The sequence below is a fragment of the Lichenostomus cassidix genome, chromosome 4 (genome assembly GCF_008360975.1).
Source record: "Lichenostomus cassidix isolate B80296 chromosome 4, HeHo_3.0, whole genome shotgun sequence".
Classification (NCBI taxonomy): domain Eukaryota; kingdom Metazoa; phylum Chordata; class Aves; order Passeriformes; family Meliphagidae; genus Lichenostomus; species Lichenostomus cassidix.
Window position 1 is genome coordinate 58,554,259 of NC_139484.1, and position 21,236 is coordinate 58,575,494.

General features: G+C 61.9%; 3 protein-coding genes across 5 annotated transcripts in view; 1 reads left to right on the top strand and 2 right to left on the bottom strand.

The window, feature by feature from the left end:
• Positions 1–10,472, top strand: part of LOC146438605 (dedicator of cytokinesis protein 2-like) — a 43,947-nt gene extending 33,475 nt beyond the window's left edge. The window contains exons 29-53 of one of the 2 annotated variants that reach the window (XM_085059438.1): positions 1,357–1,455; positions 1,572–1,666; positions 1,930–2,008; positions 2,126–2,226; positions 2,374–2,432; positions 2,579–2,727; positions 2,899–2,984; positions 3,460–3,616; positions 3,947–3,987; positions 4,171–4,261; positions 4,343–4,462; positions 4,976–5,065; positions 5,155–5,259; positions 5,761–5,902; positions 6,084–6,165; positions 6,259–6,343; positions 6,506–6,592; positions 7,279–7,455; positions 7,586–7,669; positions 7,758–7,895; positions 8,230–8,315; positions 8,728–8,878; positions 9,080–9,188; positions 9,484–9,617; positions 9,704–10,472. In XM_085059438.1, the coding sequence (XP_084915564.1) occupies positions 1,357–1,455; positions 1,572–1,666; positions 1,930–2,008; positions 2,126–2,226; positions 2,374–2,432; positions 2,579–2,727; positions 2,899–2,984; positions 3,460–3,616; positions 3,947–3,987; positions 4,171–4,261; positions 4,343–4,462; positions 4,976–5,065; positions 5,155–5,259; positions 5,761–5,902; positions 6,084–6,165; positions 6,259–6,343; positions 6,506–6,592; positions 7,279–7,455; positions 7,586–7,669; positions 7,758–7,895; positions 8,230–8,315; positions 8,728–8,878; positions 9,080–9,188; positions 9,484–9,617; positions 9,704–9,793 (2,637 nt within the window). In that variant the 3' untranslated portion in view covers positions 9,794–10,472. Of the gene's footprint in view, positions 1–1,356; positions 1,456–1,571; positions 1,667–1,929; positions 2,009–2,125; positions 2,227–2,373; positions 2,433–2,578; positions 2,728–2,898; positions 2,985–3,459; positions 3,617–3,946; positions 3,988–4,170; positions 4,262–4,342; positions 4,463–4,975; positions 5,066–5,154; positions 5,260–5,760; positions 5,903–6,083; positions 6,166–6,258; positions 6,344–6,505; positions 6,593–7,278; positions 7,456–7,585; positions 7,670–7,757; positions 7,896–8,229; positions 8,316–8,714; positions 8,879–9,079; positions 9,189–9,483; positions 9,618–9,703 lie in introns of both variants that reach the window. The other variant, XM_085059437.1, reaches the window with a different exon arrangement.
• A 189-nt stretch (positions 10,473–10,661) lies between these two features.
• Positions 10,662–12,892, bottom strand: LOC146438607 (BCL2/adenovirus E1B 19 kDa protein-interacting protein 3-like). 2 transcript variants are annotated; one of them, XM_085059449.1, is made up of 6 exons: positions 12,619–12,892; positions 11,920–12,049; positions 11,690–11,819; positions 11,522–11,616; positions 11,287–11,408; positions 10,662–11,023 (listed from the first exon to the last, which is right to left on the bottom strand). In XM_085059449.1, the coding sequence occupies exons 1-5, from the start codon at positions 12,704–12,706 to the stop codon at positions 11,300–11,302; spliced, it is 552 nt and encodes a 183-aa protein (XP_084915575.1). In that variant the 5' UTR covers positions 12,707–12,892; the 3' UTR covers positions 10,662–11,023; positions 11,287–11,299. The 2 variants fall into 2 exon arrangements, with proteins under 2 accessions (XP_084915575.1, XP_084915574.1); XM_085059448.1 differs by having other exon boundaries at positions 11,287–11,436.
• Positions 12,893–12,972: 80 nt separating this feature from the next.
• On the bottom strand, positions 12,973–20,965 carry AUP1 (AUP1 lipid droplet regulating VLDL assembly factor). Its single transcript, XM_085059445.1, has 12 exons — positions 20,812–20,965; positions 20,385–20,522; positions 19,830–19,980; positions 18,476–18,663; positions 18,274–18,346; positions 16,201–16,274; positions 15,361–15,427; positions 14,758–14,863; positions 14,480–14,626; positions 14,185–14,345; positions 13,940–14,028; positions 12,973–13,172 (listed from the first exon to the last, which is right to left on the bottom strand). Exons 1-12 carry the CDS (start codon positions 20,859–20,861, stop codon positions 13,124–13,126), a joined length of 1,293 nt encoding a protein of 430 aa, XP_084915571.1. The 5' UTR covers positions 20,862–20,965; the 3' UTR covers positions 12,973–13,123.
• Positions 20,966–21,236: the final 271 nt, after the last annotated feature.

Here is a 21,236-nt window from a genome sequence, read left to right on the forward strand (position 1 = left end):
GCGCGGGTCCGGCAGCGGCGGGCGCGGGGCTCAGCGGGGCGGGGCGGGGCGGGGCGGCGCGCTCTCGCCGGTACCGGGGCGGAGCCGACGGGGGCGGAGCCGGGAGGGGGGCGGAGCCCCGTGGTGGGGAGCGCGCCCGGGAGCCGAGCCCCGGAGGAGCCCCGGAGGAGCCCCTGTCCCGGCACCGGGCGGGTGCTGCCAGGGCGGTGCGGTGGATGCGCATCCCGGTCCCGCGGGCCCCCGGCGTGCCGGTGCTGCTGCGCGGGGCAGCGCTAGGCGGGGCGGCCGCAGGGCTGTGGCACCACATGGTTTTCCGAAGGAGCGGGAGCTGCTGGGGTTTCATCCGTTTGCTTCGCACAAGAGAATTCCCCGCAAAGCCGCTCGTAGCCAGGGCTGGCCGTGAGCGCACGTTGCTTCCCCGCAGCAGCCCCCGATGGGCTACACCCCATCCCGAGGAGCTCCCGGGGCTGCCCAGGGGCTGACGGTGCAAAGCTGGAGCCCTTGATCACCAGCAGCAGTCACATCCCCCCCCGAGCAATCCGCTTTGGTCTCCATGTAGCTGGCAAGGTCTGGCCTGGGGCTGCAAGGAGGCTCCTTGTCTGCCGGAATCCGGGAGGAAACTCCGGCAGCGCCAGACCTGCCGTGGCTGGAAGGTGCCTGCCGTACCTGGGATGGGCAGGGGAGCCCAGCGTTCGGTGCTGCCCTCACACGATTCACGGCACGGCAGTCTCCGGGGAAGGGTTAGCACCTGAAGCCACCCACAAAGCTCCATCACCGGGGCACGGCCGAGCCATCACTCCTCCTGAGCCTGCCAGATAATGCTCTTACCCCAGAAATGGCTGCCCTTTCCCGCAGTTTCCAGCCCTGGATGCACTTTCAGGACAGCTTTATGGGCAGCATCCTCCTCCTGCACACTCCACTCGTCTCACTGCAAAGCCAGAAGCCTCCTGGAGTGCAGCTAAGGGCTCTGTTTGGGACCCTTCACTGCAGACACTTCAGAAGGAACCTGCTTGCCATTTTCAAAATGACCTTTACATCCACAGATGGCTTTAAATCACCTTAAAAAAGGCAGAGGTGCTTCTGTAGTTGCACCTGTGTCCCCCTGGCATCATGGTGGGTGCTGGAGCCATCCCATCCCTGGAGTGGGATACACAGTCTGGGAACTGGGGATGAGGGGGCCAGGAGGAGAGGTCTGGGGAGCTGGGGAAGAAGGGACCAGGGAGGGCAGGGGGTGAACAGACCCCAGGGCAGTTTGGGGCTGCGGGATATGAACCAATTGGAGGAACAAGGACAGTGTCCCGTTACACTGTGCCAGCTGCAGGACCCAGCATTGCCTGACCATCTGCTCGCCCCCAGAGCCACTACGTGGCCTGCATGGCCACCATCCTGAGCCAGATGGACAAGGACCACTACAGCACCTACATCCAGGCATTCCCCTCCCGGCCTGAGCTGATGGTGAGTGCTGCCCCACAGCAACACCGGGCCCTCCAAAACCAGCACCTCCCTCACAGCATCCCCCTGGAGGGCACTGCTGTCCAGCCCGGCTCCAGACATCTCTCCCTCCCTTGCAGGACTTCCTCATGGAGACTTTCATCCTTTTCAAGGACCTGATTGGGAAGACGGTGTACCCCTGCGACTGGGTGGTGATGAACATGGTGCAGAACCGGTGAGGAACTGGGCTGGGAGGGACCCTCAGGTGGACACCAGGGCTGGGTGTGAGTGCTTGGAGAGCCTTGGATGGGGCACGTAGACACTGGAGCACGGCTCTGGGCATTCAGCAGCACCGTGGTGGGCACAAGACCCCTGCCTGTCCCCCACTGTGGGATGGTGGTGGGCACGCAGATGGTGGGCACGAGGATGGTGGACACGCCAGGCTGGGCAGTGGGCATGCTGGTGTTGGTCTCAGTGCCCACAACTACTCACCCCCAGGGAGTTCCTGCGTGCCATCAACCATTTTGCCACCACCCTGACCGAGATGTTCCTGAGCAACAGTGACTTCGAGCTGCAGGTGGGTGGGCACTGCCTCAGTCCTGGCTTGGGCCAGGGGGGTTAGGAGAGGACCCAGCCTGGCCCTCAGCCCCCTGTGCCACCCAGCCTGGCATTCATCCCTGTGCTTCCACTGCAGCTTTGGAACAACTATTTCCACCTGGCCGTGGCTTTCCTCACCCAGGACTCCCTGCAGCTGGAGAACTTCTCCCCAGCCAAGCGCAACAGTATCTTGGCCAAGTGAGTCCCCACCCTGCCTGGACCGCGACACCTCGGGTCCCTGCGCCAGGCTGCCACCATGCCACGGCTCAGGGATTTTGGGATGAGCTAGTCGGGCTGTGCTGCACCCCGAGCTGCAGCGATGCTGACTGATCACCATCCCGGCAGGTACGGGGACATGAGAGCCACGATTGGAGCGTCCATCCGGGACATGTGGTACAACCTCGGTGAGCCATGGTGGGCAGGGATGGGGGATTTTTGGATCTCTGTGGGCTGATGTCCAAGACTGACTGTGGGGAGCAGGGCACGGCTGGTGTGGGCACGGGAGGCTGCGTGGGTGTGGATCTGCCCCCAGCCCTCCCTGTCCTCCCAGGCCGGCGCAAGATCGAGTTCATCCCGGGCATGGTGGGTCCCATCCTGGAGATGACGCTGGTGCCGGAGCTGGAGCTGCGCAGCTCCACCATCCCCATCTTCTTCGACATGATGCTCTGCGAGCACCAGCTCACCGGGAGCTTCAGCCGGGTGAGGGGCAAGGCTGCTCCTTGGGGGTGCAGGGCGGGGTGGGATGTTGTGGTAACAACCCGCACCAGGCGATTGGCATGGTCTGGCAGCAGAGACGGGATCCGCCTGTGCCGGGCGGCCTCTGGGGAGGGGCTGCTCCAAGCTCAGCCCCTCCTCATCCCCTCTCCGCAGTTTGAGGACGAGATCCTGCGCAGGCTGGACAGCGAGGTGGAGGGCGGCAGAGGAGACGAGCAGTACATGCAGCTTTTCAAGAGCATGTGAGTGTGCAGTGACGTCCCTGCCACTTTGTCCCCGGGGCACGACCCTTTGCTGTCACCATTCGCTGCCATCCCACTCCTCCTCACGCTGTGCCCTGACCCAGAATGTGCCACGGGGAAGGGACCAGCGAGGAGGAAGGCTGGTGCCTGAGCACCATCGTGTGTTCCCTGCACACCTTTGCTGCCCCAGCCAGCCTGCCCTGCCCGCCCCAGGTGTTACCTGTGCCCCAGGCGATGCCCCTGTCCCTGGTGATGTCCCTGCCCGAGGAATTACCCCATGCCTTAAGTGGTACCCCTGCCTCAGGTGACGCCACTGCCCCAGGAATTATCTCTGTCCCAGGAATTACTCCTGCCCCAGGTGATGCCCCTGCTCTGCCCAGGCTTTGGTTGTGCCCTGTGGTGATGAGCAGGGCAGTGGTGGGAGCGCTGCAGAGCTGGGTGTGCAGTTGGACCCGTGGCTCCCTCTCCTCCCCAGCCTGCTGAACTGCTGCCAGAGCCACCCTGAGCTTGCCAAGCCTGGAGAGGACTTCGTGGAGCTGGTGAGTGGGCTACTGGAGCGGCTCCTGGACTACCGGGCTGTCATGAACGACGAGAACAAGACCTACAGCATGAGCTGCACCGTTAACCTCCTGGTGGGTATTTGTGCCCTGCTCCAGCTCCCTGAGGCTGGCAGGGCTCACCCCCATGTCCCCAGCTCTCTGGGGCAATCAGGGCTGGTAGGGCTTGTCCCTGCATCCCCTCAAGTCCCCATGGTGCCCCTGGCACAGCAGAGATGGGGTGAACATGATGCCAGAGCTGACATCCCCTGGGAGTCACTGTACAGATTCCCAGGGCTATGGCCATCCCCATGCACGAGTGGGGACAGTCCTGGCAGCACCGTGACCCAGAGGGTGGCAGTGTGGGGAGCTGTGGCATGTGCCACCCCTGGGGTCACTCAAACTGCCTCGTCTGCCCTTCCACAGAACTTCTACAAGGAGATTGACCGCCAGGCCATGTACATCAGGTGAGCACAGCCCTGGGGACACAGCAGCACCAGGGGTGGGGAGTCCTGAGCATTCCCATTGGGATGGGGATGGCAGAGTGGCCTGAGGGGCAGGGTGACAGGGCTCTGCCACCAAACTGTGCTGGCTGTTGTGCCCCACACACGAGAACTGTCACTTCCCACACACCATTCTGTCACTCCCAGGTACCTGTACAAGCTGAAGGACCTGCACATCAGCTATGAGAACTACACAGAGGGAGCCTACACGCTGCTGCTTCACGCCCGGCTGCTCACGGTGGGCACAGGGACACGTGGGGGTCATGAGGGGGATGTGGCTCTGGGGACTTTGTGTGACAGGTCCACCTCCCCTGTGCAGTGGTCGGAGGAGCCAAATGCAGCCCCTGTGCCAAGCCCACACGGCCCCCACCTGCAAACCCAGCGCCAGCTGAAGGAGGCTCTGTACAACCAGATCATCGAGTACTTCGACCAGGGCAAGGTGAGTGTGGCCAGCTGCCCCTACAGACCCTGCAGCCCCTGAACCCCTGCAGCTGGAGGGAGCTGGGCTGGCCCAGGGCAAGCCTGGCTCCCTGGCCACCACTGCTCCAAGTCCCCAGACCCCATCCTCAGAACAGCCCCTCACTCTCCTCACTGCTGCAGTGGGGCTGGAGCTGCTGAGCCTGGGCTGGATGGTTCACCCCACAGCCACTGTCCTTCATCCCATCCCTATCCCATCCTGTCCTATCCCAGCACAGCCCAGTCCTTGTACTGCCAGGGGCTGACAGCTGGGACATCTCAAAAGCTTGATGGGGCCGGGGTGCTCCAGGGCTGGAGATGTTGGGAAGCCAAATCCTGCTGCTGCCGCTGGACCCCCAGTCCCCACGGCAGAGCCCTCTCTCCACTCCTCACAGCAGGCAGGGGTGCAGGTGCCCCCACAGGCAGGGTGGTCTCTTCTGGAAGTCCCCAGTGCCCCCTGCCTCAGCTCACCCTATCCTGACCCTCTCTTTTCCAGATGTGGGAGGAGGCCATCCACATCTGCAAGGAGTTGGCAGAGCAGTATGAGAACCACGTCTTCGACTATGAAATGCTGAGTGACATCCTGGTGGGTGCTGCTGGCAGGGCAGGATGGCAGGGGTGAGCTGGGGAGGATTGGGGGTCTACAGGGCCCCATCCTGCCCCTCTCCCCTGCAGCAACGGGAAGCCAAGTTCTACGAGAAGATCCTGAAGGTGCTGCGGCCCAGCCCGGACTACTTTGCTGTGGGGTACTATGGGCAGGGCTTCCCCACCTTCCTCAGGGTAAGTGGGACCAGGAGCAGCTGCACCTCTGCCACCTCCACGCCTCACTGGTCTCCACCTGGATGTGGAGCTGTAGACCACAACTCTTTGAGTGTCATCATCCAGCCCATTCCTTACCCACCCACTGTCCCATTAATCCATGCCTGTCCTGGAGATGAGTGTCCTGGGGACAAGGTCAGATGGTTTGCACAAGTTCATTCACTCTCCCCATCCACCCATGCTGCCACCACCCTGCATAAGCCACCAAATTTGTCAGGCAGGATTTTTACTCTTGTTAACATTGCTTGGCCAGCACCAATCCTGATTCTCCATGTGCCTTCTTCCTTTTTCTTCTAGTTGCTGTCTTTGGGGAGATATATTTTTCCAGAGAGGGGTGTCTCCTGCTAGGCAGGGGGCTCAGCCTCATCAGTTCCTGCACTCCAATGCTCTGGTGCACAGCCTGAGGGCTCCCTGACCCCACTCTGTGGCACTGGGATGAGCTGCCACCTTCCTCCCCTGCAGAACAAGGTCTTCATCTACCGGGGCAAGGAGTATGAGCGGCGGGAGGACTTTGAGATGCAGCTGCTGAGCCCCTTCCCCAATGCTGAGAAGCTGAAGAGCACCTCTCCCCCTGGCCAGGACATCACAGACTCTCCAGGACAGTGTATCCTCTGGGCATGGGGATGGGGCTGGGAGGGTGGCTCGGTCCCTGTCCATCGCCCTCCATGTGGGAATTCCTGCAGTGCCTTCCTGTGTCCCCGGGGTTCACCCCTCTGGATCCTAGAGCCCCTCTCCCCAGCAGCTCCATCCCCCTGGGTGTGCCTGTGGCTCCTTCACTCCCACAGACATCCAGTGCTTCACCGTGCAGCCGGCAGAGGAAGCCAAGGTTCGGCTCAAGGGCCGGAGCATCCCGGAGCAAATCACTAAGTGAGTGTCCAGCACAGGGAGCCCCAGCTCTGCTCCGTGAGGGTGGGATGCTGTGGGGATCCTCTCCCATCTCTGCCGCTTCCCTCCTCACAGCTTCTACAAAGCCAACCACATCCAGAGGTTCAGCTACTCACGGCCCTTCAAGAGGGGCCCAAACGATCCCGACAATGAATTTGCAGTGAGTGCTGGGAGAGGCTGCCAGGACCCCCAGTGTCCACTTCGGGGTGGGGAAAGTGGTAGTCCTGTGCCCATGGAGGTGGGAGCCCCCCATGCCATGGGGCAGCCAGGGGTGACCCAGGTTGATGGGAGGAGCACGGAGTGACTGCTGCTCTTCCTGCAGAACATGTGGATTGAGCGGACAACCTTCACCACAGCCTATCCCTTGCCTGGCATCCTGCGCTGGTTCGTTGTGACCTCCACTGAAATGGTGAGGAGGGGGCTGGGGGGCAGCAGGCCCCTCCCAGCATCCTGGTGGGCACAGCCCTGCCAGGGACTCGAGCCAGGGCACGGGGAACACGTCCTGCTTGTACCATGCTCCATGGGCAGCAGGGACAGGGTGTGGGGAGCAGCAGAGGTGGTGGAGGGAGATCAGCTGCTGCCAAGGCTCTGTGCGTGGGCTTTGTGCCTCTGTCAGAGGTGGGTGCTCAGCTGACATCCAGAGAGTCTCAGGAGCCACGGCAGTGGAGATGTGATGTGCCCTGGCTGGGCTGTCACAGGATGCCCTGCTGGGCTGTCACAGGGTGCTGCAGGCACAGGAATGAATGGCTGCACGAGTGCTGTACGTGTGTCTGCTGTGGTGGGTGGGCTGTGCACCCCACTGTGGCACAGCTGCACCCCCAAAGTGACACCTGTGGATACCCTGTAGGGTCACTGCTGCCTCGTACCCGTGGGACTGACCCTGTGCTGGGAGCAGGGACCAGCATGGCCAGCACATGGCCATAAGCTCTCGCTCAGCCCCAGGCACCTGCTACCATGGGTCTGAGGGGCTTCATGGGGTGATGTGCAGCGCCAGGGGTCCCTTCTGCGGGGATGGGGAGAGCCCACCCTGCCAGCCCCAACGAGGTGGCAAGGTGGCTGTGCCAGCCAGTGCTGACCTCCCCTCCCTGCACACAGACCACCATCTCCCCCCTGGAAAACGCCATTGAGACCATGATGAAAACCAATGAGAAAATCATGAGTGAGATCAACCGGCACCAGAACGACCCCAGCCTGCCTATCAACCCTCTCTCCATGCTGCTCAATGGCATCGTGGACCCTGCTGTCATGGGTGGCTTCACCAAGTATGAGAAGGTGAGGACACACGAGGGCTGCATTGGGGACAGCTGGGGACACCCAGGACTGGCACCAGCACCACTCTGCCATCCTCAGCCTGGGTGGAGCTGGGCCAGCCCGGCAGTGAGACTGAAGGGGGTCGTTGCAGGCTTTTTTCCAGGAGTCCTACATGCAGGAGCACACTGAGGATGCAGGGAATATCGAGAAGCTGAAGGACCTGATTGCTTGGCAGGTAACAGGCACAGCATGCCCCCAGTGGGGACAGCTGCTGCCAGTGTCCCCTGTCCCAGGGAGCCCCACAAGTCCCCATTCTGCTGCAGATCCCCCTGCTGGCAGAGGGGATCCGGATCCACGGGCAGAAGGTGACAGAGGACCTGCGGCCCTTCCATGAGCGCATGGAGCAGTGCTTCGAGCAGCTGCGGGCCAAGGTGGAGAGTCAGTACGGGGTGCGGGAGATGGTGAGTGCCACGGCGGTGGGCATGGGGCAGGCACGGCTGGGGGGCACGGGCAGTGCCTGGCACCGTGGGGGTGACACTGGACAAGCCAATGCAGGTGTGGGGCAGCCGGGAGCAGCTGGATGGGGCCACAGCTGGGGCAGGAACAGAGTGAGGGGCACTGGGCATGGGGGACCTCAGGGTCCCTGCCCACCCCAGGAGGGGCACAGCACTGCTGGGGGGTGGCTGGCACTGGCACACAAGCAGGACTGGTCAGAGAGGGCACTGCTGGCCCTAGCTGAGGCCAGGGAAGGACTGGGGAGGCTCTGGCCTCTCATCCCTCCTGGCTGTCTCTCAGATGTTCTTTGAGGACCGGCGGAGCGGACGACCCCGGTCCATAGCCTGGGTACCTGACTGGGACCGGCTGAGCCACGCTGGAGCCAGGCAAGTGCTGAGGGGAGTGCTGGCCATCCTCTCTCACCATCCTCACTCCTCCCTGCTGTGCCTTCCTCACTGTCCTCTGGCCCAAGTGCTTCTCTCCCCCCTCCCCAGTCCTCTACCCTCCAGCCTTCCCTTTATGCCAAGTGCATCTCAGGGCTCCATCCTGCCAGACCACCACAGTGGTCCTGTCACTAAAGGGGGCATGGAGGAGAGACACTCCATGTGCAGCCCCCAGGCTCACCTGGACACTGCTGTCATCTGAGCCATCCTTGCTTTTCCCCCATCCCTCCTCTGTTGAGCTCTGCCATGGTGCCTGGCTGAGTGCAGCTGCTCCTAATGATACTCCAGCTGGTCCATGGCATAGCCCTGCTTCCCCTTCTCCTGCTGCCCCTCACCTGTCCCGGTCACCCCACAGCACAGAGGCACCGCCGACCCCAAAGCCTTCCCCCCGCCCCTCCGAGAGCGAGGACCGCAGGAACGAGCGCAAGGAGAACCGTTCCAGCTCCATCTTCGGGGCGTGGCGGCACGACCCGCGCCAGTCCATCTCGGAGCTGCCAGAGCCCAAGGTGATGCTCAGCACAGCCCTGGTGCTCCCCTGGAGTCTCACTTGCACTCTCCTGGGCATGCTGCTGCACCCAGCCTGGATGGGACCCTCGGGGGGCATCCAGGGAGGGCAGGAGCAGAGGTTGGAGGGGCACAAGGCTGGAGCCTGAGAGCTGCAGGGGCTGCTGTCCCCCGAGGTGCTAAGCCTTCCCTCTGTGCCCCAGGACGAGAAGTGGAGACTCTCCCGCAACATGAGCGAGAGCAGCCTGAGCTCTGACGGGAAACAGCCCTTGCCAAGCCGACCTGCGGCTGCTGCTCAGCCCAGCGCTGCAGGTACTCCCTGCCCGGGCACCTTCCTGAGCCCCTACAGCCCCACGAGCAGGGCTGTGCCCTCCCACACCATCCCCTGCTCTGCACCTCAGCAGAGGCTCCTTCACCCCATTCCCGTGGTGGCACAGAGTGGGAGCACAGGCACACCCTGTGGGGCTGCAGCCATTGATCCTGGACCTTGTGCCACTGGGTCTTAGTGCCAAGAGCTGTTCCTGGTGGGAGCCAGCCCCCTGCTCTTGGCTGGACTCACCCCACACACCCACTGGGCCCATCCATCCCACCTCTCCTGCCTGCACAGGGTCGTCCTTGTCTCCCACGGGCTTTGGTGGCCGCGTGAAAAGCGCCAGCAAGCTCCCACCACTGCCCCGCAAGATCAGCCCTGCGGTGTACGAGACGTTTCTGGAGCAGAGTGACGCCACGGCTGGAGGGAAGGTACAGGAGGGGAGGTACTGGAGGGGACGTACCTGCTGGCCCTGGTCTCCAGTCTCACCACCCCTCACATCCCTCTCTGCTTGCAGGCATCCCCCTCCCCAACAGCAGATGGGAACAAAAGCCTCAAGTCACCGCCACTGCCACCACCCAAGTCCAAGCGACTGTCACAGCTCTGACCCAGTGCCACCTGCAGCTGCGCTGTGTGCAGGGGCCACCCCTGCCCAGTGTCCCTGTGCCCAGCTGGCTGCTGTGCCCACAGCCTTGCTTGATTCTCACCTGCTGGACCACCTCTTGCAGCATTGACACCCAGAGCATCCCGCACGGCAATGGGACTCCCTGTGTGCACCAGGCACTGCCACCCTGTGTCCTGCCAGCTCTGGCTACTGCCACCCTCCAGGTGTTCCCTGCAGCTGGGACCCACGTGGCCATGGATGCTTCCTAAGCTACAGGAGCTGTGCTGAGCTCCCACACACGAGCCCCTCCCAGCCATGAGGACAGTCCTCCCTCCACCCAAGCTGCCCACAGACTGTGCCGCAGGCAGGGAGCCAGCAACCCCCGCAGTGGCATTTCTGAGCCATTCCTGCTCCCCACTCCCAGGGCAGCTCCCACCCCTCAGCTGCCCACCCCATCCTGCAGCACCAGGACACATTCCTGGCCTGGACAGTGTGACTGCACAGGACCCAGCCAGGTGTGCAGGGACACAGCAGGCACACAGCAGGCCTGGGCAGTGCCACTTCCCCTGCCCACACCTGCAATCTGCGCCAGGCATGTGTCATTGCCCTGACTGGCCATGCCATGCCATGCTCAGCTCTGCCTCTGCACTGCAGCCACAGCTAATAAAGGGCAAACACATCAGCTGGGCATCCATGTGAGCCCCAGCACCCACCCCTGCTCACCCACAGCCCACCCAGGGGCCTGTCCCCAGCTGGCACCATCCCAAAGCACAGGGACTTGCTGTCCTGAAGCAGGGAAAGGCCCCAGGAGCCCAGTGGTCACTTCCCACACTGGGCTGTACCGGCCAGGCACAGGGAGGGGAGTCACTGCTCAGTCCCTGAGCTGGCACAGGGCTCTTTATTCAGGTGGGCTCAGTCATATTTACAGTCTGTGTTACAGGGGGACCTGGACCCGTAACCAGGGGCTGGGGAGGGCAGGGGCTTCCTGTGGCTGGGAGCTGCCATCAGTGGGTTCCAGCCTATGGGGCAGAGTGGAATCAGCTCCTGAGGCAAGGGCTGAGGGAGAGACATGGGGAGAAAGCGCCTCGTGCCACAAACACGAGGCCTGGGAGCCGTCGGGCTGTGCTGGTGCCAGGCTCTCCCCACGTTCCCAACGGAGCAGCGGGTGCTGCCTGCCTGGCTCCTCACAGAGGGTTGGCTGAGGAGGCTGCCAGGCGCTTCCCAATGTAGATCCTGGATAGGAGAGAGTGACTGTGAGGCACTGGCACAGGGTGCTGGGCCCCAGTATGCCAGGAGCAAGGGGAGACAGCAGCAGACCACTGCAGCTGCCGGAAGCAGTGGTGCACGACAGCACCCAAGGATGAGCAGCCCAAATCCAGAAGTGTTCCCTACTCCCCCAGTCCCAGGCTGAGACACCCAGACAGTACCCCCAGCCCCAGGGTTAGACCCCCCCAGACACTCATCCCAGTCCCATAGTGAGACACCCAGACACTCACCCCAGCCCCAGGGTCAGCAGATGGCTGAGCAGGAGCGAAGGGATGAAGAGCAGCAGCAGCTCTGAACTGAAAAGTCTCTTCTTCCTCCCCACTGCACCTCCCTGCAGGCTCCACAGCACTGGCTGGGGGGAGCACACAAAGGCAAATTCCCTGGGAAAAGTGCATGGTTAACAGGGGCATGGGGACAGCAGGATGGGGGTCAGCAGGATGTGCTGGTGGGGGACACAGGACTTACTTTGGAGACAAGTACCGAGGGCAGCGGGTACAGGCCCAGCCCAGGGACGCTGTCAGGCGTCGCTGCCTCCACTTGGCTTCCTCTGGCACATCCCACTGGAAGGAGACACAGGCAGGTCAGAGCAGGGCCTGGGGGTGCAGCAGGGTGTGGTGGGGGCACCTCCCTCACCTGCCGAGGGTGGGGGCAGCCCGGTGGGGGCTGGCTGTGGGCAGGCAGCACCTCACTCTCCCCTGGCTGCTCGCTCCCATGGCTGGCTCCGTCGTCATCCCAGGCTGGGGAGCCCAGCACGAGCAAGGTCCTGCAAACAGAAACTCTCAGTCACTGATCCCAGCCTGTGGTCCCCACTGCTAGCCCTGGCTCAGCAGGGCTCTGGAGCTTGGCTCCTCCTCGGGACTCACCCGTCGCTGCTCTCTGTCTCCAGCTGCGCCTCCAGCAGCATCCGCTCCACGTCGGCGTGGCAGGAGAACGGCGAGGGTGCCAGCTCGGGCTCGGGGCAGCCTGGGCCACACCGCAGCTCCACCCAGGAGCCTGCAGGGGCTGTCAGCCCCTATGCTGCCCCGAGCCCACCCCTATACCCCATCCCGTCCCGGCCGGGAGCTTTCCCCAGCACACCCCACACCCCTGCCCACAGACTGCAGGAGCACCAAGTGCAGTCTCTGATCCAGGACGTCCCGTGCACCCCAGGGCTGCTCTCCTGGGGCCCGCATCTGCCTCTGCCCCCACTCCCGTGGTGGTCATAACCCCCTGAGACCCTCACTGACCCAATCCCGGGGCACACCAGCCCGCCCAGGGTCACCACGCTCCCCGGCTCCCAGCGCACGTCAGCCCCCAGTAACCCCTCTTGGGCTGCCCACTGACCTACTCCCCATCCCCGGTGCACATCAACCACCCAGAACTCCCGGTGACCCAGACCCTCACGTGAGCACGGCAGCCCCCCGACCCCCGGGCTTCCCATTGTCCCGAACCCCGCGGTGTCCCGGCCCGCCCGGGTCTCCCTTTGTCCCGAGCCCCTCGGTGCTCCGCAGCCCCCGGTTCCCTGGCCCGCCCGGGATGCCCACCGCCCCGATCCCGCCCCGGTGCCCCGGTTCCCCCCGGACCGTCGTCTCCGGCTCCCGCCATGGCCCCGCGGGTGCTCCGCGCGCAGCCCCCGCCGCTCACAGTCACGTGACGCCCGCGAGCCCCCATGTAAATAAAACCACCGGCACCGGGCGCCGGTCTCTTAAAAGGGCCCCGGCTCCGCCCGCTGTAGCCCGCGAACCGCAGCTCGCCGAGCCGCGGGGGCGGCGGCCCCGCCGCGTTGCCTCTTTAAGCGGCGCCTACGTGCGGCGCGCGAGCAGGCGTCGGCTGCGGCGCGTGCAGACCCGCACGGAGCCGGCCCGGCCCCGCTGGCCCCGCCCCTCACCCGCTGGCCCCGCCCCTCGCCCCGGTGCCGCACAGCCCGAGCCGCGCCGGACGCTGCCGCCATTTATTTCCGCCGCCAGGGGGCGTCCCCGCCCCGCCCGTCCCGTCCCGTCCCGTCCGCGCGGGGCCCGCGCGCTCCCGGTGCCACCGGCCCGGTCCGGGGCTCCGGTCAGGGGTTGCCACCGGCCCGGTTCGGTCCGGTCAGGGGCTGCCGCCGGCCCTTGCCGCGCCGTGCTTCTCGGCGAACCGCCTGCGGGAGAGAGCGCCTTCAGACACCGCGGCGCCGGGAGCACCCGGGGGGCCTCCCACGAACCCACCCCGGGAGCACCGAGGAGGCGGCGCCGAGGGACCGGGACCGGGGACACTGCAGCACCCCAGGGCCGGGCGCTCCCTGGCCGCACGCTGGCTCTGGTCGAACCGCAATTCTGTTCCAACCTCGCCTGGAGCCCATGGAAACGGGTGAAGGCAACAGGAACTGCTCTGGGAGGGCCATGGGGGAGGTACAGTCCTTGCTGGGGACAATTCCATGGAGCATCGACCAAGCGAGGGGCTGCCAGGACTGCCCGTAGCAGCTCACGCTCCCCCAGGACCACTCACAGCAGTCCCTGCACCCCAGCAGATCACAGTCAGGCTTCCTGACAGGATGGCTCCCTCAGCACAGCCCCAGCCATCCAGTGCCTAACAAGCCCAGGCACACTCAGCTTCCCCTTTAAACATATCCCCAGTTTTCTGTTATCTTCCTAAACCAAGACCCACACACCAGAACTGGCCTCTTGTCCCAGAATTTGCCTCAGAACCCTGCACAGGGGTCAAACTCACTCCCTGCTCCCTCACACTGAGGAGGAATAATGGTGCTGTCCCTGGTGCCAAGCAGCAATATCCTGCCCCCACTGAGGGTGCCACAGTGCCAGTGGGAGAAACCCAGTTCCACAGAGGCTCCTGCCGGCCGGACATGAGCCACACTGGACAGCCCAGGATTTGGGGGCTCAAGCAGGGAGAGGTGTGGGGGGCTCTCACCTCCTGGCATAGTCGTACAAAGCTCGTTTTCTCTCCTGCAAGGACAAGTGACGCTCCACAGGGGACTTTGCAAACTGCTTCGTAGCCGGCTGGAAGAGAAAACACAGGAGCCATCAGGAGACAGGGGAAGCAAGAGCCTCCTTGGTGGCCCTGGAAGGACCTGGCATGCCAGGTGGGTGCTCCATGCCCCTGGCTAGCCCTGAACACAAGCTGCAAGACAAGGCAGACACACAACCCCAAAGTACCTTGGACGAAGGCGCAGCCGCAGAGCCCTGGATGCCAGAAGCAGCTGCAGCCTGGGAGGTAGACGGGGCAGGCAGGTCTCCAGCCTCCTTACTCTCAGGGAAGAAGTGAACTCTCCCCTCCAGCAAGTTGGCAATGGTGGTGTCCACACAGTTGGTTTGGACTGCGGGGAAAAGGGAGAGATCAGGACACTCCATCCTGGCTGTATCGTGTACCAGCGCAGTGTGGACATGGTTTCTTCTTTCAGACAACAGAAGGTGCCCCCACATCCCTGCTGCCACCCCAGCTGCTGCTCACCCAGGTCTGTCCTGATGACCTCCAGGGGCACGTGAGGCAGCACCTCCTTGACCTGCTGTGCCATGGCCATGACCCTCATGTCCTCGGGAGCACTGCCGGGCAGGCTGGGGGGCACTCTGGGCCGGGCTGCCGGGCGCTGCCTCGAGGCTGCAGGACAAAGCACAGCACAGGGTGAGGGACTGAAAGTAGGTGGCCTGTCACAGAGAGAAGATAGAGACCCTCTCCCAAATGCAGAGCCCAGGCTGAGGTTCCACAGCCAGGACCTCCCAGACCCCCACCTGGGGCAAAGGGCAGCCGTGAGGTGTGCCTCAGCCTCTTCATGTGCTCGGTCCTGTCGGCAGCGGTGATCCGTGTGGATACCACACCCAGCTCCATGGCCAAGAGCTGTGGAATGCAGAGGAGCAACACATAAAAACACGTCAGGGGTACATGGAGCCATGGTGAGGGTAAGAGGATTTCTCCAGAGCCTAAAGGATGCATTTCAGTATTGCAGGGAGCACAAGAAGGACCAGGAACAGCAATATCATCCTGTCAAAACAGGCTGACAAGGAGATACGGAGATGTTTGGCACAGGAGCTGTGAAGCACCCAACACATATGGGCAGGGTGGAGAAGCAATTGCTTTGTTTGATTTGTGGCATTATGAAAAGGGAGAGAAAGGCTTGAACTAGATGGGGAAAGCCCTGACAACTGCAGAAAGGCTCAGTGTGGGGTGGCAAATGGGCCATGAAGTAACTGAGTGCTTCTAAGGGGTAATGAATACGTACCAGAGCTCCCATCACAAAACACATCCAGAAATGCCCTCTGCAACTCTGCCTGCACCCCACTCTCCTCGGTGCCCATCCCAAACTGCAGCATCCCTCTCCCACACCACCCTCCTACCTCCTGAACTCGGAGCGCAAAGTCCTCAATCCGCTCATCCGCTCGTCTGGGGACAGACGGCATCCACCTGAGGGGGGACAACAGCACATGGAGCCAACCCTGCTGGGAGCATCCTCTCCCCCTGCAGACACCCTGACAGAGCAGCCATGCCATCCCCACCTCCACGCTCCCTGCCCACCCCACGCCTTTCCCCACAGGAACACCAAACCCCAACACCCACTCCCAAATCCAGGACATGGCTCGGTTCAGAAGACAGAACTGGCTCATTGGAGCTCGGTTAGCCCTCAAGTGTAACACGAGGGATCTACAGCTCCCAGAAAGGCCTTAATGAGGATTCATGGCCATTTACATGGAAGTAGAAAACAGGTCACCCAGAATTCAGGCAGATACGACCAGGGAAAGCTGCAACACAAGGCTTTTCTTTGCTGAAATACACCAAGCCCTACATTTGATTCCCAACCCCTTCCACTGCCCTCATTACACCAAAATTACTTGGCCAGCCTGGGCTCAGCCAGGCTCTGGGCAGGGATCTGGACAACCCCACTCCCAAGGAATTGTAGGGACAAATAGACACTGGGGACCAGCACTGCTGGGCTGAGCAGCCCTGGAGAGAATCACTGCAGACCAGCTTCAAAAATACACCCGTAAACTTAACTGAATTCCTGGAGAGACAGAGATTCCTCTCCTTTCCCAATGGGAGCCAAGAGCCCTCTCCACCTCAGAAGCTGGTCCAGGATGTGGCCAGCTGAGGCACCCAGGAGGTACCTCTCACTACCACAGTGACACCAAGGCCCTGCCCACCCTCAACCCTGCCCCAAACGGAAGAGAGAGACGTAGTACCTTACTTGATAAACTGTGAAGGGAACGAAGAAGGTCCAGAGCAGCTCCGTGATCCAGGAGGAGTCAGCCACACTCTGGGGAAGAAAGCACAGTGAGATGCCAGCATGGAACAGCAGCTGGTCCAGGCTCCACAGGGGAGGGAGATGGGCAGAGCACACCTGAGCTGTGGCTGGAGGACTGGGAAAGCGGGAACAGCAAACCCAGTGCAAGCCCCAAGGCAGCTTCACCCTCATTAGTCATCACCAGTTTTCACTGTTCCCAGTCACCTTTTCCTCCCAGTAAGACAGCAAGACTTTCCCTCAGTACCTCCACATTCCCAACTAGTCTGTGCCTCCAGAAAGCACCAAAAATGCTTGAAAACCTACTAAAGCTTCCTCAGAACCATGAACAATCCTCCCTCATTGTGGTGGGAACAGCCTCTCTGATGTCCCAACTCCTCCCAGGTGACAGGACAAGAGTCAACTGCCTCAGGTCATGCCAGGAGAGATTTAGGTTGGATATTAGAAAAATTCCTCCTTGAAAGGGCTGTCCAGGGCACAGGAGATGCCCTATCTCTGGGGGGATTTAACAGTTGTGTGGATGTGGCACTTGGGGACATGGTCACTGATGGCCTTGGCATTGTTGTGGGAATGGTGTGACTCCATGGGCTGAGAGGGATTTTCCAAAAAATTCTGTGATTCTCAGGCTCGTGCCTGGTTTATCCCACTGCCTGGGAAGAGAAGCTGTAGATGAGAGAAGCCCAGAAAGCCACGAGGGGAACAGAGAAGCCTCATTTCCTGGATAAACAGAACCTCAAAACCCTAAACCCAAATGCCTGTAGTGATGCCCACAGCCAGATTTCAGTTACACTGCCTGTACCACAGAACAACACTCTCCTGCAATATTCCATGCAACTGGAGCTGGAGAAAATTCCTTCTGAACCCAAAATTTGGTGGTTTGCTCAGCCCAGTGCCTGATATATATCACACGAGTATGTAAGAAACCTTTCTGTAGAATACCAATTGAACCATTCAAAGTATCACATCTCCAGTCCTTCAAGGTTCTGATGGTTTAAAATCACACCAGAAATCCACCAGGATTTGCTCAGCCAATGTGCAGGAAGTACAAAGTCCTGCTCAGGCCCTGGAGGCAAAACCTGAGCCAAGAAATGACTGCAACCAGCATTTCCACACAGATGGGCTGCTCCCCCTGACATGCATGAGGAAAGGGATGTACAGACAGACACACTTGTCACATTTCAGTATTTCTCACAGGAATCAAACCCATAAGCGCTCAAGGTATTCCTTATAAACTCCTCTCCTGTCCAGAACAGGAGAGATCTCTGACTTCTCAGGTGTAGTCATTAAAAAAATTAAATTATCCTCATTGCTGGGAAACTGCATCTTCACCCACACTTGTGGCCTCCCTGAACCCTGCCTCAGCCCCCCTGGTCTGGCAGAGGTGACCAAAGCTCTGCCAAATATTCCTGCAGTTCCCATCTCTGCAGTGTCCCACAGAACCACAAGACCCATGAGTGACATCCGTGACTGGCAGCTCTCTGTGGTTGCCAGATCAGAAATAATAAATATCAAGAAATAAGAAATTCAACAAAGCCACCCTGAGAGCAGCTTCCCTGCAATCCCTTTGGCAGTGCTGCCATTGCGAACTTTGTCCCTTGTGTGGGGCTGCTCTTGCACCATGTCCTGTGTCTGTGCCTGGGGCAGCTGCTCAGGAGCCTCCAGAGCCCTGCATGACCTTTGGCACATGGGCTCTGCCACAAGGACTGGTGCTGGTCTTTCACAGCAGGGAACTCACCAAGAGGAAAAGAGACAGCACTGGCCATAGAAGCCAGAGGCACAGTGACAGCCAGATGGGCCACCAAAGCTCTGTCAGACTGGCCAGTGTAACCAGGGGAGTCCTGACTGGTCAAGCTCCCAGGAAAGGCACTGGGAACAGTGTTAGCCCCGAGCTGCTGGTTCTATGACACAAGGCCAGGATGCACCACAGGCTCCAGGGCAGGAGCAGAAAGAACAGCAGCACCCAGAGCCCAGTGCAGAGCCCACCCCACACCCTGTCCCTGCTTCTCCCACTCACCACAGCCACCAACGGCCTCCGGACCTGCAGGGCAACGGGCTGGACCACATCCAGGATGGAGAAGGGCCAGGAACTGGAAGGGAGGAATTCCACAGTGAATGATCCTAGAGAACACCATCTCCCTGGAGCCATTCCCACCCACCCTCTTGAGGAAATTCCCACTTCCTGGAGCCACCCTGAGGTGGGAATTCCCACTCCCCACCTGAAGCGGAGCAGCCCGGCCCGGCCGTTGGTGGCTGCCTCCTCGGGGAACAGCAGCAGTGGGGGGTTCCCTTCATGGGCCGAGTATTCCTTCAGGGAATCCACCAGCTCTGCACGGCTGCCTGTCACTCCCAGCTCCATGAATCCCCGGGACCAGCAGATGAACCCCGGGGCACCGCTCAGTGCAGGCTGCAGGGAGAACAGGAGTGAGGAGGAAATGCCGCCCTGCCCACCCTTCCAGGCCCTCCAAGCCCATTTTCCCAGGTGACAGAGGTGACAATGTTGCTGTTCATTAGCAAAAACCCCTCTGGGACTGAGGGTGACCTGCAGGCTGACAGCACTGGTGGCCAAGAACACGTTACTGCTGGCCTCAGCCCCTGCTCCAGCCCCAATTCTGCAGGAACCAGATTTCAAAACATCAGTTCCGACTGTGCCCTGCCTGCCAGAGACACACACACCCAGCTGCCTGTGTTCCCAGTGCTCTCTCCAGCAGTCCCTGACACACTTGGCAGGACACACACTGCTCCCAGGAGTCTCTCCTCTCCAGGCCAGGGGTAAACCAGTGGCTGTGCTGGACACAGGACCCACCCGGAGCCTGCTGACTCAGGAACTACACACACAAGGAATTTTATAGGAGAGCAGGGACAGCCCAGAACTACCCAACCACCAGCAACATGCAGCTCCCTCAGCACCCTCCATACATCCCCCAAAACTGCCCACCCAGTGCTGGGGGAAATCCCACAACCAGCTCTGCCCTTGATCCAAAAGGCCAGAGAAGGAAGCAGATGCTGGTATTGGGATCTGTTCACTTTCCCACTAAAACCAACACCCACTGTAACGACTCCTGGTCCTCCTCACCCTGTTCCACTTTTTCATGCAGAGCCCAAGAGTGACACTGAGCCACATAAAACACCTCATGGTTAACACCCTGGGTTAATAAATCAGACCTGGAAATGAAACCTTCCAGGATCTCACGGCGCCTACAGGGAAGCTGGAGAGGGAATCTGCATGAGGAACCAGAGTGACTGGACAAGGAGTAATGGGTACAACTGAATGAGCAGAAATTTAGCCTGGATATTAAGAATAAATTTTTGGCTGTGAGGGTGGTAAGGCCCTGGCACAGGTTGCCTAGAGGAGCTGTGGCTGCCCCATCCCTAGAAATGTCCAAGGCCAGGTTGGATGAGGCTTGGAGCCACTTGGGCTGGTGGAAGGTGTCCCTGCCCATGGCAGGGGGTGGCACTGAGTGGGCTTTAAGGTGCCTTCCAACTGTGATTCTGTGACCACCGCAACACACCAAATTCGGGCAGAGCTGCCCGTGCCCCGCCCTCGGGGAGGAGCCCCGGCCGTGCCCTCACCGTGTTGCAGGAGGTGAGCAGGCTGACGACGTTGTGGTCGAAGGGGGTGACGTGGTTGGCAATGAAGACCCTGGCGCCAGCCCCGCGCAGCCGAGGGTCGCTCTGACGCACCAGCAAGCCCAGCACGGAGCACATCACACGGACAATGAACCTGCCAGGGGAACAAGGGGCTTCCTCAAGTCATCCGAGCCTGACACATCCAACAGGCAGGGGACCTGGGAATTCTGGCGGCTGGACAAATGACATTGGGTCCAAATGGAAATGACACGTCTGGAGCAGGAATTGTTAGGGGGCTAAGACTGCAATGCAGGGTAACAGGTGCCCACAGAACTCCTGAGCAGCACAGCAGGCTGATCTACGTGTTCCAGACCAATCCCAGGGCACTCCAGAGGTGCCTGCCAGCTCCGGGCTTGGCAGAGGAAGTACCACATGGGGACCACGAGTACCAAAGGCACAGCTCCCCGCAGATCCCGGCTTCAGCCAGGGCAGGGCAGGGCAGCCCTGCCACCCCACACCCAGCCCGGGCAGCAGCCGGAGCGCCCCGAGGTCACTCACCGGCGCACGACGCTGTCGGGCAGGGCGCAGCTGACCAGGAACACGTGTACACCGATGAAGACGCGCAGGACGAGCAGGCAGAGCCCCACGGGGGCGTAGAGCAGCAAGGCCAGGAGCAGGAACCCATCGGTCGGGAACCTGCAGGGGCAGAGCGCGGCCGGGGCCGCCTAAGCGCGGCCGGCACGATCGCCGGGACCCGCCCTGCGGCCTCCGCTCCGCGCCATCCCCCCGGAAAGTCGCCCAGACCACTTTGGGCACACCGCGGACCCTCCCCGGTCCCCCCGCGGGTCACTCCGACCTTCCCCACGGGGCTTCAGTAAGACACCCCCGCCCTCCGCTGGCCTCGCGTCCCCCGCCCAGGGTTCCTGCAGTTCTCGCGCGGCTCCCCCGGGAGTCCCCAGCGCGCAGAGCCCGGGCGGGCGCTCACCGGTGCGAGTCGAAGAGCCGCTCGGGGCCCGGGGCTGCGGGCGGCTCCATCCCCGCCGTGCCGGCGCTTCACGGCCGCGCCGCACCCGCCGCCATCTTGCCCGCGGCCGCGCGCCCAGCCCGCGCGGAGCACGCTGGGAGCGCAGCGCCTTCCTGGCCCGCACCGCCTTCCTGGTCCGCACCGCCTTCCTGCTCCTCACGGCACCGCCGCAGCATTCTCGCCCTAGCCGCGGCCCTCGGCGGCTCCGGCGGGCTCGATCAGCGGCTCTGAGAGCGCGGCTGCCCTGCAGCTGTCGCTCCGGTTATCGGCACATCTCGCTGGCACGGAGACTGTAGCCCCCTGCCGGACTACAACTCCCGGCATCCACCGCGGCAGAACGCCCTTTCGTCAGGCTCCGCCTCGGAACTACAACTCCCGGCGTGCCC

What these genes read in the sequence shown, in the direction of transcription:
- LOC146438607 (XM_085059448.1), bottom strand. Translation starts at nt 12,706, where the DNA reads ATGGGGGCTCGCGGGCGTCACGTGACTGTGAGCGGCGGGGGCTGCGCG. An exon ending in GAGACAGAGAGCAGCGACGG is followed by an intron (nt 11,820 to 11,919) that starts GTGAGTCCCGAG and finishes TTCTGTTTGCAG; the next exon opens with GACCTTGCTCGTGCTGGGCT. An exon ending in CTGCTGACCCTGGGGCTGGG is followed by an intron (nt 11,024 to 11,286) that starts GTGAGTGTCTGG and finishes TCTCCTATCCAG; the next exon opens with GATCTACATTGGGAAGCGCC.
- AUP1 (XM_085059445.1), bottom strand. Translation starts at nt 20,861, where the DNA reads ATGGAGCCGCCCGCAGCCCCGGGCCCCGAGCGGCTCTTCGACTCGCAC. An exon ending in GGAGGCCGTTGGTGGCTGTG is followed by an intron (nt 16,275 to 18,273) that starts GTGAGTGGGAGA and finishes TTTCTTCCCCAG; the next exon opens with AGTGTGGCTGACTCCTCCTG. An exon ending in TTGTACGACTATGCCAGGAG is followed by an intron (nt 13,173 to 13,939) that starts GTGAGAGCCCCC and finishes TCTCTCCCGCAG; the next exon opens with GCGGTTCGCCGAGAAGCACG.